The following is a 17,532-nucleotide window of genomic DNA, read 5'->3' on the forward strand; positions in this document are numbered from 1 at the left end:
TCGTTCTCTGCCTGGTGGGCTGCTATGATGAAGTCTTGTATATACCCCCTGGTGCGCTTTTTTTTGTTTCTCCTTCTTTTTATTGTTCGATCACTATCTGGACATATATTTGCAGGATGCAAGGAAGTACTGATTCTGCTTGACGGTTCCGGGCGTGTTGGCGGTTCTGTGTGTTTTTTTGTTCCTGGTTTATAGAGTTGTGCATGCCCACATACTAATTACCTCACCACTTAATCTTTTTCTCTGTAGACTTACGGCTTGCATGATGCTTTATAACATTGATCTAATCATAGACATGGAAAAAAAAAAATAATAAAGGTTCCAAATGAAAGAGAGAGAAATGAAAAACCTTCGACTATGGCGTTATTAGCACCATACTATAACCAACTGAGTTATGGAACCCATCTGTATGATTATTTTTGGGAATATTATGCCCCAATCAGCCTAAACACTCGAAACCAGACGAAATCACAATTTATAAATCGATTTGCAAGCTACCTAGCTTCAATTCGAATAAAACTACTCCGTACTCCGTAGGGCTATCCTAAAAGGACCCCCTTGGGCTGTTATTCGGACCCCTTCTCCACTCGTTAAACCTATTGAGGTCTCTTGCAGTAATTGTATTTCCAATGCATTCTCCCAGTAACAATATATGAGTCCTTCACAGCGTTGGCGGTTAGAAATGATAGGGACTTCTATTACTATATAGCCCTCTAGCAAAATGAAGTCACTGATGTTTTCCGCTAACCTCACCAGTGTACTCAGTGAGCAAAAAGCGGCACAGGGTGAGCACTGAAGCGGAAAGGGAAAGCCATCTCGAGCAGCCTAAAATCCGATGTATATGTATGCGAGGGAAAGGGAAAGGTCTAAGCGCTATGTCCAGAAAATGGGGGCCTGGGCAACCAAGTACGTAAAAAGGGGCTAGTGAGAGAAAGAGAAAAAAAAAGAATAAATACGAGAAGTACTTTCAGAATAGATTAAAAATTAAAGGTTCAGATCTTCGAAATTCAACAAGATCATAACTGCACTGAGTACGGGTACAACCCCCTTACACGGCATCTACCCCGGATTCAAACGGTGGATACCCAAGATCAAATGCATGTCTGACACATCCTGCATTGACCTAACTCGTCACAAAGGGGTTAGACTAAGTGAGATGAAGATTCGCCGCCGGTCCCCATCAAATAAACAACTGGGGCACCGGGTATGCCATGTCGGATCCACTCTCCAAGCTCAGTACGATATGTATGTCCGAATGCCGACAGATGACAATTGATACTACTAATATAGTCTACATGGTAGATTGTAGAACACCCATATACCGAGGTGTAGGGTGTAGGGTGTAGATGTGATGACCTCGCCTCGACGTAGGCGAAGTCCCAGGTGGCGTGGGAACGCCACGACGTTTAGAGAAAAACAAGACGGAAAAGAAACGAGTTTGACTGCAAATTTCGGGTCCCTTCTAGAAGCAGATATTCTTCTGGTTTAGAAAAAAAAATTCTTCGAATATGATTTGCTCCCGCGGAAACCTCGGAGTGGCCATCTATTAAACGATCTAGCGACAGATTTTTTTTTTCAATGAGCTTTGTTGAACTATGGAAAGTAAGGAGCCTGGTAGAGTTCCGACTGAGCCGATTCTTTTTTTGTTTTTGTTTTTTTGGCTTTAGCTGGAAGGTTTTCGTTTTGCATTTCTTTGGAGTTTAGGATTTTTTTTACTTTTTTGCCACCCAACTCCTTTCGCGGGGGATAAGGATATGGGCTGCGATAAACGCCCAATGGGGGTCTCGACAGTTCTTTTTGTTCTAGATGGTTACATGTGATGTTATTATTAGCAGTGCAATATATCTGTACAACGGATGAGAGCCCATTTCTTATTTGGACAATCTTGCAAGATAACACTCGCGATAAGCGATAAGAAAAATCAAGCGGTGAAAGAAATTTAGGGCATCCCGTGGTTGATGTTCGCCTTTAATTGGACGTTCATATAAAGAAAATTATCGTACTAATTATAGCGAACTAGTATGGCTGGGGAAGGGCGTTGAACATTAGTTGTACAGGCTTACCACGCTGGTTCTTCTGGGTGATTTTGGGCGGAGATTATACTCAGCTCTGATCGACATGTCAACCACATATGTGGTTTCAGATGGGATACATATCCAGCGGTTGAGTATCCGCAGTTGACATGGAGGTGCCAAGTCTGGGTCTGACGGAATACTAAAACAATAAGCGGAAGGGTATTCAATATCATGGCAACTCTTAAAATTTGCAGTTCCCTGGGAGAAAACTCGGGTGTCTTCATTGGATGTCGAAATGGTACTGCGCCACTCGGTCATGGGTGGCGAAGGGCGACTCGCGCGCCTCCGGTTGGTTCTACAATGTACTTTATGCAACGAGGATAGTAGTTAGTACCGTAGTATGGAACTAGGCTATCCCCAGATACATCACCTAGAGACGGTTTGGCAAATGAGATATGTGATGGGACTTGAGGTGAGAATCAAAGCAGTTCAGATGAGAGTTGTTTCACATCTGTTTTGTTTAGTGTAATACGAACAGTGGTAGTAAAGTATACAGACATAGGTTCTATATCTCCAGATGTACAACAAGCTATTGAAATTAGTCAATCTGATATAAAATATGTATATAGAAAGAAAAAAAAATAATTAAGAATATTAAAATGATTAAAAATAAAATAAAAAAAGCCACCTACTAAGCCAAATACAGCCAGGCAACGGGCCGAACCAATCAAGGAAAGGGGATTCGGGCGAAAGCAGGACTTGACCCAATAAGGGTGCAGGAACGGAGCAACTAAACCTAATTGGGGACTAGTGCGGGACAATGGGCCTGAAAATTTAAAAAAAATTTTGATTGCCATTTTCATAGGGTTTTGCCGCCCAGGTTTATGCCACACGATAAATATCCTCGCCCCCCTTCTCTTCTCCCCCTCCTCTCCTCCACTCCTGCATCTTTTTTTCGAGGGTCGGCCTCTTCTTTCTTTTTGTGTTTTTCTACTCTGCATAGACAGAATAGAAAAAAAAAGTCACGCTCCAATCTTTGAGCGCTTGCGTCTGAAAATTTGACGCAGTTGAGTCTTTTGCTCAAAAAAATTCTACGATACCCCTCATAGAAAAAAAGGAAGGATTTTTCTTTCTTTACTCTAATACCCCTTCCTCTTTTCCAACCCGCCAAAATTTCTTCCAAAATGCCTGCCGCCAACGTCGCCGCCTCTCCTGCCCTCACCGGCAAGGAGACCGCCCAGTCGGTCGCTGTCCTCGAGGACCTCATCAAGAACCTCAACCTGACCACCAGCGCCGATGAGACCAATGCCGCTGCCAGCAACCTTGCCACTCTCTTCAGCGGTCCCACCGCCGAGCAGGCTCTTGGTCTCAAGGCCACCGAGATCTTCAAGAAGCAGCTCGCCAACAAGAAGGACGCTACCGCCCGCGAGCGTGCTTGCGAGGGTATCCGTGCTATTGCCTCCCACCCCACAATCGCTCCCGGTGTTGAGCCTCACCTCGTTGCCCTCCTTGGCCCTGTCCTTGCCGCTGTCGGTGACAAGATGGTCCCCGTCAAGCAGGCTGCCCAGTCCGCCGCTGTCGCTATCGTCCAGGCTGTTACCGGTAACGCCGTCAAGGCCGTTATCACTCCTCTCCTCGATTCTCTCGCCAACGCCCAGAAGTGGCCCGAAAAGATGGCTGCTCTCGACTGCCTCAACATCCTCGTCGACTCTGCCAAGATGCAGCTCGGCTACCAGGTTCCTACTCTGATCCCCGTTATCTCCGAGGCCATGTGGGACACCAAGTCCGAGATCAAGAAGGCTGCCTACTCCACCATGGAGAAGGTTTGCGCTCTGATCGTCAACAAGGATATTGAGCGTTTCATTCCCGAGCTCATCAAGTGTATCGCCAAGCCCGAGAACGTCCCCGAGACCGTTCACTTGCTCGGTGCCACCACTTTCGTCACTGACGTCACTGGCCCTACCCTCGCTATCATGGTTCCCCTGCTTGACCGTGGTCTTGTTGAGCGTGAGACCGCCATCAAGCGTAAGACCGCTGTCATTGTCGACAACATGTGTAAGCTCGTGGAGGACCCCCAGCTTGTCGCTCCCTTCTTGCCTAAGATGTTGCCCGGCTTGAACAAGAACAACGAGACTCTTGCCGACCCCGAGGCCCGTGAGAAGACCCGCCAGGCTCTTGACACCCTCTCCCGTGTTGGTAATGTCGTTGACGGCAAGATCCCCGAGGTCTCCCGCGCTGGTGACATCTCCACCGTCGCTGCCATCCTCAAGGAGATCCTCGAGGCTAAGCACAAGGACATCATCCCCACCTCCGAGGAGGCTATCAACTACGTTGCTGCCATCGCCGCTCAGCTCGTTGATGAGAAGGAGAACGACCACGTCATCTGGACCCAGAACACCATCCCTTACATCACTGCCATCGTTGGCGAGGCTGATGCTAAGGCCGTCGCTGATGAGCTCCGCAAGAAGGCTTGCCCCGATGCCGCCGCTGCCGATGCTATCGCCTCCGACGAGGAGGAAGGTGTTGACCTTTGCAACTGCACTTTCTCCCTGGCTTACGGTGCCAAGATTCTGCTGAACCAGACTCACCTGCGCCTCAAGCGTGGCCAGCGTTACGGTCTCCTCGGCCCCAACGGTTCCGGAAAGACCACCCTCATGCGTGCTATCAACAACGAGCAGCTCGAGGGTTTCCCCAAGAAGGATGAGGTCAAGACCGTCTACGTCGAGCACGATCTCGACTCTGCCGATACTGAGCAGACCGTCATTGCCTGGACCCAGAAGAAGCTTGCTGAGGTTGGACAGAACCCTCCCCGTGAGGAGCTCGAGAGCAAGCTGCTCAACGAGTTCGGTTTCTCCGAGTTCCAGATCCAGGGCCCCATCACTGCCCTTTCTGGTGGTTGGAAGATGAAGCTCGCTCTCTGCCGTGCTGTCTTCGAGAGCCCCGATATTCTCCTGCTTGATGAGCCTACCAACCACTTGGACGTCAAGAACGTCGCATGGCTCGAGAACTACCTCAAGAGCTCCCCTTGCACCTCCATCATGGTGTCTCACGACTCCAAGTTCCTCGACAACGTCATCCAGCACGTCGTCCACTACGAGCGCTTCAAGCTCCGCCGTTACCGCGGTACCCTCTCCGAGTTCGTCAAGCAGCACCCCGCTGCTAAGTCCTACTACGAGCTCGGTGCCTCCGAGATGGAGTTCCGCTTCCCCGAGCCCGGTTTCCTTGAGGGTGTCAAGACCAAGTCCAAGGCCATTTGCCGTGTTAGCAACATGTCCTTCCAGTACCCCGGTACCCCCAAGCCCCAGATCCACGGAATTACCTTCCAGGTCTCCCTTGGTTCTCGTATTGCCGTCATCGGTGCCAACGGTGCTGGCAAGTCTACTCTCGTTAACGTCCTGACTGGTGAACTTATCCCCACCTCCGGTGATGTTTACCAGCACGAGAACATCCGTATTGCCTACATTAAGCAGCACGCTTTCGCTCACATTGATAACCACCTTGACTCCACTCCTTCCGAGTACATCCAGTGGCGTTTCCAGACCGGTGAGGACCGTGAGACTATGGACCGCGCCAACAAGATCGTTACCGAGGAGGATGAGAAGGCCATGGACAAGATCTACAAGGTCGAGGGCTCCCTCCGCCGTGTCATTGGCATCCACTCTCGTCGCAAGTTCAAGAACACCTACGAGTACGAGATCTCTTGGTCCCTGGGTGACAACGTCGGCATGAAGTCCGAGAAGTGGACTCCTCTCATGTCCGCTGACAACACCTGGTTGCCCCGTTCCGAGATCATTGTCTCTCACCCCAAGCAGGTCGCTGAGGTTGATCAGAAGGAGGCCCTCGCCTCCGGTCAGTTCCGTCCCCTTGTCCGCAAGGAGATCGAGCAGCACTGCGCCAACTTCGGTCTCGATGCCGAGCTTGTCTCTCACTCTCGCATGCGTGGTCTCTCCGGTGGCCAGCGTGTTAAGGTCGTTCTCGCCGCTTGCTCGTGGCAGCGTCCCCACCTTATCGTCCTTGACGAGCCTACTAACTACCTCGACCGTGACTCTCTCGGTGCCCTCTCCAAGGCTATCAAGTCCTTCGAGGGTGGTGTTGTTATCATTACTCACTCCCGTGAGTTCACTGAGCACCTGACTGAGGAAGTCTGGGCCGTCAACGACGGTGTCATGACCCCCTCCGGACACAACTGGGTCCAGGGTCAGGGTTCCGGCCCCCGTCTCGACGCCAAGGGTGACGATGATGAGGACAAGTTCGATGCCATGGGTAACAAGATCGTTGTCCAGAAGAAGGTTAAGCTTTCTGGTAAGTCATATAATTCTTCCTCGCTTATACATCACAAAGTTCAATTGCTAACTGTTTCCTTCCAGGCTCCGAGCTCCGCAAGAAGAAGAAGGACCGTGCTGCCCGCCGCAAGCGTGGTGAGGAGGTGTTCTCCGATGAGGATGACCTTTGAACGCCCAATTAGGGTGTTTATTGATGCATATTATGATCGGTTGATGAATTTCATATGCTTTGCTAGGACAAAATACAATTCTCTGTTCAAACATTCGTTATTATCACTTTTGACTTGTGTAGATCTGTAATTTCTCGTAACTTTGTAGGTCAGAGCACAGCACATATCTGCTCAAACATATTCATGTCAATATCCTGATCTCCAGGAAAGGCCATGCTGGTTCGCCCTTGTTCTAAGCAGTTGACTTGACTTGGTTTATGTGGAGCTGCCGCTCTTACCCGGCGCAGATCTTGTTCATATATTGCGGCCTTGTCTATTAGACTTGCGAAAGAGGTTTATAACTATAGACTTCTATTTGCCTATTTCTATTTCTTGCGAGACCTTCATGGTCAACATATACCCCGGATCATAAGGAACGTGCGAAAAATTCTTATTATTTCTTTGCTTTGCCTGTAGAATTTATCTAATAGCTATGAATCCCATAATATCTGTACGAACCCGCTCATCGTCGAGCCCTTGCAGGCTTGTCTTGAATAAGGATGACGGTAGCGAGGATTAAATTTATCAACGACGGGGAGCAATACCATTCCATATTGCTGCTTGTGTCTATACATCAATACAATATATGCGATGTTCATATTTACAGTCTTATCCAATAATTTGAAGGCTGACCAACCCACCTCACTAAACGCATTGGCAGTTTGAACGTGCTAGGGACCTGTATCATTATCATTTATTATTATGGATAATAATTATGCATATTTTAAAATTAGTGCTCCACATAGACTTCAATTACATACTCCGTACGGAGTAACTAGTTAGAGTATTGTAATATATATGGGTCTCGAAGGGTAAGCCCTAGTATATCGGCACTTACTCCTTGCATGTAGACTCTGGCTCCCCTAACCAACACCCCTGATCCAATCATGCAACGGCTCGTGTTGGTGTACGGGCCTCCCCACTATATCCCCGTCGCTGAACTGTGTTGTACGGCATATGTATGCAGGAGTAGACCTCTGCTTTGTAGAATATGTCGACCCTTCTAGGCTCTGCACTGGTCTATAAGTTGTTGTATGGAGTATTGTGAGGAGTACAACATTGATGATCTCGATTAGTCAAAAAAATCTGTCATCTGGGCACCAGTCAGATCAACTTGGATTTCCTTTTTCTCTCTCTTTCTGCATAGACCCCAATGCTACATTCCTGTCACTGGTTACCAAACTGTCGGGATGGGTTAGTTGTATTAGAATGCCTGGGTAACGTTATAGTTCTCGGTTATGCCTAGCCAAAGGTCTATTTTGAAGAAAGAATAAAAATAGAAATAGAAATTGGAAGTGAAATTGGAAAATTGGAGTAGTTGTGGATATAAGTAGTAAAGGCCGGAGGATTACTATATAGACTTTTCCGCATATGATGGCGTTTTCACGGAATTATATATCCCCCCTCACCGATAGATAACAAAGCCAATGGGGGACAGGTGGAACTTTAAAGCCCGACTAAACGTCAAATGGACATGAGACCTATCATATTTGACTGGACTGAAGGTATAGCGTACAACATAGTGAGACTGTAATAAAACCCGGGTTTTCGCCCCCGGATAACATCCACCTTTGCGAAAATTGAAACCATTTCTTGTAGATCACCCCTTTCGACGATGTCCTCTCTATATGGAAGCGAAGACCAAAGTCAAGAATCAAGTCCTGAACCCCAGGTTCCACTCAATGATCAAACAGATGCCCCGATCAACGCCGATGGACCAATCATTGCCGATGATTTCAGTGTATGTGTAGCCGAAGTCTGCGGCTTTTCCGGATTCCTATATGCTGACTCTATGAAAAGGATGAAGATAGTGAATTTAGCAGCGATTCTGATATAACCTCCCTTTCTTCGAGTGTTCTGGATTATGAATATGAAAATGGTCGGCGGTATCACAGCAATCGAACTGTAAGGATCTCTCTCTGTTATCTATACGGCCTCTCTTATAATCTCGGTCATTAACTCATTATTAGGGACATTACATGTACTGTGCTTCCCCGTTCCATGTAATCTGGATGCATAACTAACTCAAATAGGTTGCCAAATGATGAAGAGGAACAAGATCGAATGGACTTGGTATGATATGATGCCCCCTCTATTACGTCTGTCTGAAAGACATGGCTAATGATCCCAGACACACCATATGTCAGCTCAGACCATCTTCCTTGATTTTAGATACGATGCTAACAATACAGCAATCAAGATGGCTGCTGATGTTGAAGGGAGAGTTACACAAAGCTCCAGTCAAAAATCCCCAAAAGATCCTCGATCTTGGAACAGGCACTGGCATCTGGGCTCTTGATATTGCCGAGTACGAAAACGCACATACACATTACGCGTTGATCTATGTCCAAAGCTCACACCGAACAGGAAATTCCCCACCGCCAAGGTAATCGGAAACGACATCAGCGCCATCCAACCAAACTGGGTGACCCCGAACGTGGAGTTCATCGTCGAAGACTTCGAACAGGAATGGCTGTACGAGAAAAACAGCTTCGACTTCATCCACGCACGTCTACTATCCGGGTAAGCTATCTTAATAACATCTCTCTAGCAGCAATCCGATAAATCTCACACCCCCCTCCCAGGTGCGTCGCAGACTGGCCTCAATTCTTCGCGCAAATCTTCGACCACGTAAAACCAGGCGGCTACTTCGAGATCCAAGAAAGCGCCATCTGGGGTTGGAGCGATGACGGTACCCTTAAGCCCGACGCGCCGATTCTGCAGTACCTGCATGCCCTCAATATGGCCGGGATAGCAATGGGACGCGAGTTCAATATCTACGATAAACTGGAACAGTGGATGATTGATGCGGGCTTTGAAGATGTGGAGCAGTTCACGTTTCTTCTGCCGTACTCGCCTTGGCCGCGTGATCCGCACCTGAAGGAGTGCGGGAAGTATCAGGGTGTTATGGTCCAGCAGGCTATTGAGTCGTATGGGTTGAGGCTCTGTACGCAGGTTCTTGGTTGGGGCGCGGAGCCCACGCGTGTCTTTCAGGCTATGGCTAAAAAGAACTTGAGGGATAAGAATGTGCACGCTTATGTGAAAGAGTGAGTTTCTATTTTGGTCTTCTTCTTCGGGCTCGATGGTGGAACTGACCTCCGGTAGGGTTGCTGTATATGGCAGGAAGCCTTTGAATCGACGATGAATGTAGGAGTTATGAGGGACTTTTTGCTCCCTAGCAAGTATGGCTGTGTTATTTGGTTTTAGCATCTTCTAACAGATTTCCTTGTTCCCAGTTACCCAGTAGGAGATTGCGATATATCATTATTATTAAATTGTGTTTTGGCAATACGATGTTGAGCCTTTCGAGCTGATTCCGTATGCCAGTATTCTAATTTAGGAGTCTAGGTAAAGCTTGAGCTCTTTGGTATTAGAGCCACGTAACTCTCAGGCATTGTGCGCCTGTTTAGAACAGTTCCGCTTGTTAAACCTGTCTGTTTTTTCTACTGATTCATAGGAAACCACTGTTATTCCATCAAGCCTCGACTGGCCCAACCTTCACATCAACCCTTCTTTGCAGCTCAGCCATGTTATCCACTTGCCGCAGCCTTTTCCGCTTCTGAACCTCTAGGTCCTTGAAGCGCTTCTTGCCTCCATGCTTCAGCTTTGTAATCATATCAGCTGCTTGGCCGCGAGTCAAGTCCTCGGGCTTCACATTTCCATCTCGAATGCGAGCTCCGTTCAGCATTTTGATTTGTCCCGGTGTTGCTTGGGCCCGTCGCCAAGGTTTCCAAGATGCGATATAATGCTCGTCAAACTTGGTACTAGCAAAGGTATCTGCTGCCCGTACAATGCTCTCCAAATCCGATCCAGTGGCAATCTTCCGAGGACGTGTGAATTGCGGCGCCTCGGTTGTTGGGTCTTTGAATTTCATCACATGATGAGCCGTGAAGATATCGTCTCCCTTTTCAATCGTTATCCAGCCAGATATATCGGTAAGCATATATCTGTCATCGCCGACCCGGACCCAGTTGTGCGGGCTGAATGACCTGATGTGTCGCTCGGACTGCATGTCTCCTAATAGATCGTATATGCTGTCATAAGTTGTAAATTGGAGTTTGAGGTCGTTGTCTGAGCCATCGTATGGTTCAGCGGCCTCGGGAGTGGGTTCCGATTGACTTCCCTGATCATCATTCTTCTTCATATCTTCCACGCTGGTGTTGTCCAAAACTTCATCTGGGTCCAAGCCAAACAATGTTGGTGTTGATAGAACTCCAGTTGCTAAAGACGCTACCATGTCGATAACATGGCAGTCCTTCTTTCCGGGAAACAGCCGAAGACCACGCCCGATCATTTGGATGAGCAGATTTCGAGATCGGGTAGGTCGAGCTAGGAGCACGCAGTCGATATTGGGGATATCCGTGCCTTCTGTGAAAAGACCACAGTTTAGCAACACTGGGAATTCTTGGTCCTTAAAAGCCCGTAGTTGCTCCGAGCGGACACCTTTAGCCGTGCTAGCTGTGATATATCTAGCATCGACGCCATGGTCACGAAAAGCGGCGGTAAGCTGCCGCGCGTGCTCAACATCGACACAAAATACAAGAGTCGACTTTCGATTCTCAGCACTTGCCATCCATGCCCGAACTGTAATGTTGTTCGTAGATGTAGTATTGACTGCCTCCGAAAGCGACCCCAGGGCAAAGTCTCCGAAGCTATCTTTCTTGACTTTAGACAAATTGGCCCCGGACTTGACAGTCGTGAAGACAGCATTGGCCAACCAGTTTTCACCAATCATGTCAACGTAGTCCTTGTGATAAACGATATGATCAATGGCAGCCCCCAGTTTGAGACCATCGAACCGTGAAAAAGTAGCCGAAACGCCCACCAAGACTGGTCCATCGGCAGATGGCTGGTTCAACCCAAAATGCCCCAGAGCTTCGCGGTATGATTTGGCAACGATATGATGAGCCTCGTCCACCAAAATGAGCTTGAATGTACTCGGGTCGAACTTGTACATGCGTCCCCGTGCTAGTGTCTGAACTGACGCGATGATGATGTCCCCTGCTCCCGTCGCAACATTCTTTCCCATTTCTATTTCGACCGTTTTGTCTGGATAGGCGAGACTGCAATGTTTTGCGGCTTGTTCGACGAGTTCGCGTCGATGGACGATGATCATAGTCTTGGTGGCTTTCGCATCGCGAGGAGGAATTCGGCTGATCAGCTGTGTGAATATGACCTGCGAAAATCAGTACCATTTTGGATAAAGAGTAGATTCAGACTTACTGTCTTGCCAGCTCCTGTTGCAAGCGAAATCCCTAGGCGTCGATGGCCTTCACCCAAATATTTCAGGACGGATTGAATGCTTTCCTCTTGGTAGTCGCGGAGCACAATGCTTGGGGGAACTGGGGACTCGGTCGAAGTAAAGCGCACATGGCGAAAGGATTTTTGCAACAGAGGACTCTTCACCAAGTATCTCCTTGGGAGTCTCAATCGCGAGACACAGCGTATGAACTCCATGCAGATGTTGTAAATGCTCTCACTCTCCCCGGCGAAGCTCAAAGATAAGAGCAAACAGTGCAAACATGCTTATCGATAACCGCGCATTTTATAGTGGATCTCCTTAGCTCAACTTTTTTTCTGTTGTTTCTATAGCTCTTGATGAAATTGACGTGTTAGATTTCATTAAGGGTGCAGCTGTGATGTTTTGCTATCGATCATTCCGCATGCGCTGCAAATCTGCGAGCCTGAACGATGAGCGACTCCGCCTCCGCCTATGAGCCCGACGACGACCCCGAGTCTGAGTCCGACTTCGAACAACCCGAATCCGAATCCGACTTCGAGCCACCCCGCTCGCCCGATGAACGCTCTACAACTCCGAATCAAGATTTAAACGAATATGATTACCATCGCGACCCGTCATTCAATGGGATCGGGCGACAACTCGGCGATGCGCTTATGGAACGCGTCCCGCAAATACGTGGATCGCTCACATTTCTCCGAGCCTACGCCCACATGATTGTACAAAACGAGGAGATTATAGATTATGCCTCGCTGAGAGAACTTGACAACCCATATCAAGTCAGTCAACATGGCTCGATGGTCTGGACCCCGACAGAGAAAGAAGTGTTCTTCAATGCACTGGACCGGAAGGGAAAGAGTGGCATTAAAGAGATTGCTGCTGCAATCGGTACCAAGTCGGAACTTGAGGTTATGGAATACATCCGGGTTTTGCATAAGGCCTTGACGGCCCAGTATAGTTCCGACGTGCACCTGGAACGCATGCCTGTCTTGAGCGATGTCCTAGCGGCTACAGAGGTCAGCGAGGAATGTTGTGGACTACTCGAGGAATATGCAGATGTTCTATCATTGAAGGAGTCTCTTATTGAAGCTCAAACCGGAACACAGCAACACGGAGATAACTGGATCATCACTCGTGCTCGTGCACAGGATCTGGAGGCCGAGGAGGACGACAGTGCTCGAGGGGATCTCCGCCTTGCATCTGATTTGCTGAACCTTCCATATTGGCTTCGGCTTTCTTCTTCTTTGTTCATGAACCTCGGTGGCACACAAGCTGAGAACAACTGGTGGAACCTTGCCAAGAGACAGGACCTAATCACAGCGTATGGACATACCCCGTCCATGACTGCAGATACCGCTGTGGAGTTCTATTCCCTCGCTGTTAGTGTCACGCGCCGCTTGATCCAATCATCCCTCTTCTTTGCAATGTCAAGGTTGCGCAGCTCGAACCGCAGTGGGAATGACAAAAAAGGATACATTCGAACGCAAGATGTGCGGGCCGCCATTGAAGTGCTCAACATGAAGCATTGTAGGCCTAACTTTGTGGACATTGCTCGTCGCAACGAAACAGTCCTGGAAGACATCAACAACCGGAAAGGTTGGACGGCTATGACATTTACCTACGAAGAAGCCAAGGAGATCCTCGAGAAACACGAGTGGACCCGATACCGTAAAGATGGAAGCATGTACAATGGTGACAACGATGAAGAGGACAGTGAAGATGACGCCATAACTGATGATGACATCGGAACGGACGATGATATCGAAATGGAAGTCAACAACCAAGAGGCAGAACTTCAACCAGTGCCAGAACTGGAACTGGAGCCAGAGTTCGAACTTGATTCAGGACTAGAGGACTCTGATCACGACCATTTGCTCACGCAAGAGCCCTCCAATATGAGAGCGCCAATTGCATTGCCAGACGAAGTGGAAATGGACCCAGAAGAAAAGGAAGCAGATATCGCAGACCAGAACAACAGCCATCGCGAAGAGGCCAACTTCCTGAAGTTAATGGAACGACCCGTGCCGGCCATCCTTGAGGAACCTTTGAAGGCAGAAGAACCCGAGGACGAGAAGACGCTACTGCCAGAGCGCAGAATCAGAGAAGATATCTTCAATTGGCGTGACCGGACCGTCTACCGCAGCGAGTGGGAGGAGTACGGATACGACTTCGCTGATCTGAAGGAAGACATAGAAATGCCTCCGCTGAAAAGGCCCAGATACAACGAACAAGCAGTTGTTCTCTCTGCTCCGGTTCCTCCGAGCGAGGACGATGATAATGGATCTCAGCAAGGAGAAAACCCACCAACCGCTGGAGAGTCCTGGTTGCAATAAATTCTACAAGATAAAGTTTGGTTAAACAGGCGACCCACAGGGCCACAGGGGCCTGGATGAGAGGCACTACTATACTCTACTTTGAACAAGAATATGAGATTCCCATCAAGGACATATGATTAAAGAGTAAACACATTGATGAAAAAAGATCCCCAACCCCCTAGTTCAACCCCCTAAGAACAATCCACTTTCTGGAGAGAGGGTGAATCAACAAAGAAAGAACTCCAGCAGATAACAGAAAAATAAAAAGTGCGCCTTTTCCGGGCCAGGAAGTTCGGAATATTCATAACTCAGCGAGACGAAAAGCAGTCCCTTTGGGTTCCTCTCTCAGAAGATCCATGGAGATTATCGTACATGTATTGAGGAAGCCTACAGGTCAAGGGTCTTGTAGTCGGCACCACCTTGAGCGCTCAGAGGCTGGGTTCCAGCCCGCAGATCTCCGCCAACAGGCTGGAAGCTGTAGTGGTTTCCAATGCCCGTAGTAGCAGCATCAGCCAGCATCTGGTTTGTGTGCTCGTTGGGGCCTTGCAGGCTGACAGTCTGGAGCGCATCCTGGGCCTCCTTAACACGCTTCTTGAACGTCATCCGGTCCAAGAAGAGTTGCTGGCGCGCCTGCTCCAATTCCCGACGCTCAGCCTCGATGATCTCTTCCATCTCGTTGAATTGCTGCAGCTTGATCTCGAACTTCTGCAGCGTGACGTTGACTGCAGCAGAGACGAGGCGGGTCATCTCACGCTCCTCGTGCGAGGCAAGAGCCCCGGCACGTGCGGCAGATGCAGCCAGAGCGATGGTGCCAAGGGTCTCCTTAGGCTTGGCGGAAACTTGCTGTTCGGCCTCACGTGCTTGGTCCACGTCCATAGAATCTTCGGACTTGACTGCATCTTTGCCTTTGCCTTGTCCCTTCTCCAGCTGGCTCCGGAGCTCCTTGCGGATCTCCTCAACAGATCGACCGGCGGCGGCGGCAGCCACTGCAGGCTCCGCCATCTGGGCCAGGAATGCGACGACAGAAAGAACGGGGTTTTCGGACTGGCTGATGGGGTCACGTCCGCTGCCGGATTGCGGCTCGGCGACATCTTCAACATACTTATCCTCGATCTCCAGCTGTAAGAACTTCATTACACACTCTTCCCGAGACCGTGTGCCAACATGGCTCGCAATTTGCTCCCAGTTTTCATCAAAGTTCTCCAGGCCTTCCAGCAACAAAATTAGTTCCGAGTCCGACCACGGGGTATCTTTGTCAGTCAAGTGAGAGTAGCTCTTGTCCTCGAGCTTAACGAAGTCCGAGGCATTGTGGCTAGAAGGCATCCGCCCTTGAAGGAAACAGTTGGGACACAGGTCATACTTGGTGTCTGGCGTAGTAGCGTTGGCTGATGTCGAAGTCGATTTGGCATAGTGGAATCGAAGTTTGGTGCAATCAATACCGCAAGAGAAGCAGTGGGCCTTCTTCTTGGATTCTTGAGCAATGTCCAAGCCGTTTGTTGCTTCGCCATTGGTATGTTTCTCTTTATCTTCGGAGGAGGTAATATCCCTGCCTTTTTCGTCGTAGATGGTGCGGCGTAGTTCGATGTTTAGGTCTTCTTTAGATGCAGGCACGGAAGAGACGGCATGCTGTGTGGCTGGATGAATCTTGCCAGATGTGACGCTGTGATTTGGTCCAGGCTGGAATGGCTGCAGACCCCGTGGAGTATCTGCGATAACCCGGAAGTGACCGGTGAATGGCGGTCCAATATTGGATGGACGTGTCTGAGGGTCAACCTGCAGAGGGGTTAGCTAGGATGCTTGAATAGGGAAGATGAAGCCACTAACCTGGTAGTTGATCAGGCCCCACTGCTCAAGGAATGAGTGAACTCGCATAATAGCACAGACATCACCCGCAAGGTTGCGACGACAAGCAGTAACGGTCAAATACTCGATGGGGTTCAATCGATAGGTATTGATCATGAAGTCCCGGTAATCTTTGTATGTAGCAGGCGTCTTGCTGCGGTTGCGGCCATTGAAGAACTCGGCGAGAGCCTTCTTCTCGATTGGGTTAATGGTGTTCATATCAAACCATGTCGCATAGCTGGGGAGGATGATGGCGTGTGTTTGGGTGACGAGCTGTTCGCGCGCGGCGGCTTCCAGAGACGACTTGGATGGCGCGGGTTGTTCTTCACCCACAGCGTCCTCAAGCCCATCCGCTCCCTCCACTTGCGGATGCGACTCGCCAACAGCATCCTCCAAGCCCTCAGTGTCGGGCTTAGCGTCGGTCTCAGTGCCACCCATCTCTTCGTCTTCCGGTTCAACTCCGCCGTTTCGGGGTTTGGGAGATGCGGGGGCGTCCATCGGGTTGTCGGATCCAGGTGTGTTCTCAACCTTCTTCACAGGCGAATCCTGGCGCGATTGCGCTCCTGTCCACGAATTTAGCACTAGGTGCAACATCAAAGCCATTTGAGAGTAGGCATACCTGAAGCTTCGCGAGCTGCATCAGCTGCACCATCCAAGCCAGTCACAGACTGGGTCACAGACTGGACATTCTCGTGGGCCGCAGCTGGGTTGATGGGAGTGTCATCCATGATGGATCAAAGCAAGCAGCTGTCGCGGTCGGCAGAATGTCAACTCCTTTCCCGTGTGTCAATCTGTCTGCCGTGTAAAGCGCAATAGTAGTATGGATTGGAACAATAAAAAGCCAGCAATGGCGTAAATCAAGGCCGTGGGAGATGGAAGAGGAGGCCTAATGTGATGGTTGGACGGGTTGCTGGTGGGCACTGGGGGAGGATGGTCGCGACACGCAAAACTCACGGGCGAGTGCCAAGAGCTGAATCGCCACTAACCGCTTTGGGACTTGGCTGCTTTCCCTGTGGTCAGGTGATTCAATCTTCATTATCGATGTATGAGAACTATAAGGATTTGTTTCAAAATTTAATTTATTATTCCGATGATGTTGCTACTGTCAGCAATTTGAGACTTGTAAGCAGAGGCCTGCGAGACCCGTGGACGGGCCAGGTCATAGTGCATAGTAGATTGCGAATAGACATTGGACAACTGCCAAAATTAGAAAAGAAGCTGGGAAAACTATGGAATGCCGACTGTTATATATGATACAGAGTGAGCTATCAGCAATGGATAAAAGAGATTGTCTAATGCCAAACATGTTTCAATCTTGAATACAAAACAGCAATGTATTTTGTTTCCCTGTTCGTTCTCACCCTACATATGGTAATCTCAGTTTCCTACAATACCTCCAGAGTTAAAGGCCTTAGAGTAATTCTAGGTCATTTCAGTTGTTCCTAGGCTGATTTAAGTCAAGTCTCCTAATTACTCGAATATGTTTCCATATACTTTTGCGGAGAAAGAAATAGCAAAATTAGGCGTTTTAGGTGGGATATAGGGAGTGCAGGACTGTCGCACGCTATAGAAGACATGTACAGGATAGTCCAAAAATGGGATCGGAATCATCAATTACTAATTCTAAGG

The 17,532-nt window shown here is 48.9% G+C and overlaps 5 protein-coding genes across 5 annotated transcripts; 3 read left to right on the plus strand and 2 right to left on the minus strand.

Annotated features, from left to right (window-relative positions):
- Positions 1-3,199: 3,199 nt before the first annotated feature.
- PEX2_045030 (putative translation elongation factor eEF-3) lies at positions 3,200-6,468 on the plus strand (the record flags this gene model as incomplete). The annotated part of the gene is made up of 2 exons (XM_016741778.1): positions 3,200-6,317; positions 6,383-6,468. 2 exons carry the CDS (start codon positions 3,200-3,202, stop codon positions 6,466-6,468), a joined length of 3,204 nt encoding a protein of 1,067 aa, XP_016603480.1.
- Positions 6,469-8,122: 1,654 nt separating this feature from the next.
- PEX2_045040 (class I SAM-dependent methyltransferase) lies at positions 8,123-9,558 on the plus strand (the record flags this gene model as incomplete). Its single annotated transcript, XM_016741779.1, has 6 exons — positions 8,123-8,248; positions 8,308-8,393; positions 8,541-8,580; positions 8,700-8,815; positions 8,875-9,030; positions 9,093-9,558. 6 exons carry the CDS (start codon positions 8,123-8,125, stop codon positions 9,556-9,558), a joined length of 990 nt encoding a protein of 329 aa, XP_016603481.1.
- A 424-nt stretch (positions 9,559-9,982) lies between these two features.
- On the minus strand, positions 9,983-11,964 carry PEX2_045050 (DEAD/DEAH box helicase; the record flags this gene model as incomplete). Its single annotated transcript, XM_016741780.1, has 2 exons — positions 9,983-11,683; positions 11,731-11,964. 2 exons carry the CDS (start codon positions 11,962-11,964, stop codon positions 9,983-9,985), a joined length of 1,935 nt encoding a protein of 644 aa, XP_016603482.1.
- Positions 11,965-12,198: 234 nt separating this feature from the next.
- PEX2_045060 (uncharacterized protein) lies at positions 12,199-14,079 on the plus strand (the record flags this gene model as incomplete). The annotated part of the gene is made up of 1 exon (XM_016741781.1): positions 12,199-14,079. The coding sequence occupies one exon, from the start codon at positions 12,199-12,201 to the stop codon at positions 14,077-14,079; it is 1,881 nt and encodes a 626-aa protein (XP_016603483.1).
- Positions 14,080-14,448: 369 nt separating this feature from the next.
- rscE (uncharacterized protein) lies at positions 14,449-16,631 on the minus strand (the record flags this gene model as incomplete). Its single annotated transcript, XM_016741782.1, has 3 exons — positions 14,449-15,834; positions 15,886-16,466; positions 16,523-16,631. The coding sequence occupies 3 exons, from the start codon at positions 16,629-16,631 to the stop codon at positions 14,449-14,451; spliced, it is 2,076 nt and encodes a 691-aa protein (XP_016603484.1).
- Positions 16,632-17,532: the final 901 nt, after the last annotated feature.

This window comes from Penicillium expansum (assembly GCF_000769745.1).
Source record: "Penicillium expansum strain MD-8 chromosome Unknown contig145, whole genome shotgun sequence".
NCBI lineage: Eukaryota > Fungi > Ascomycota > Eurotiomycetes > Eurotiales > Aspergillaceae > Penicillium > Penicillium expansum.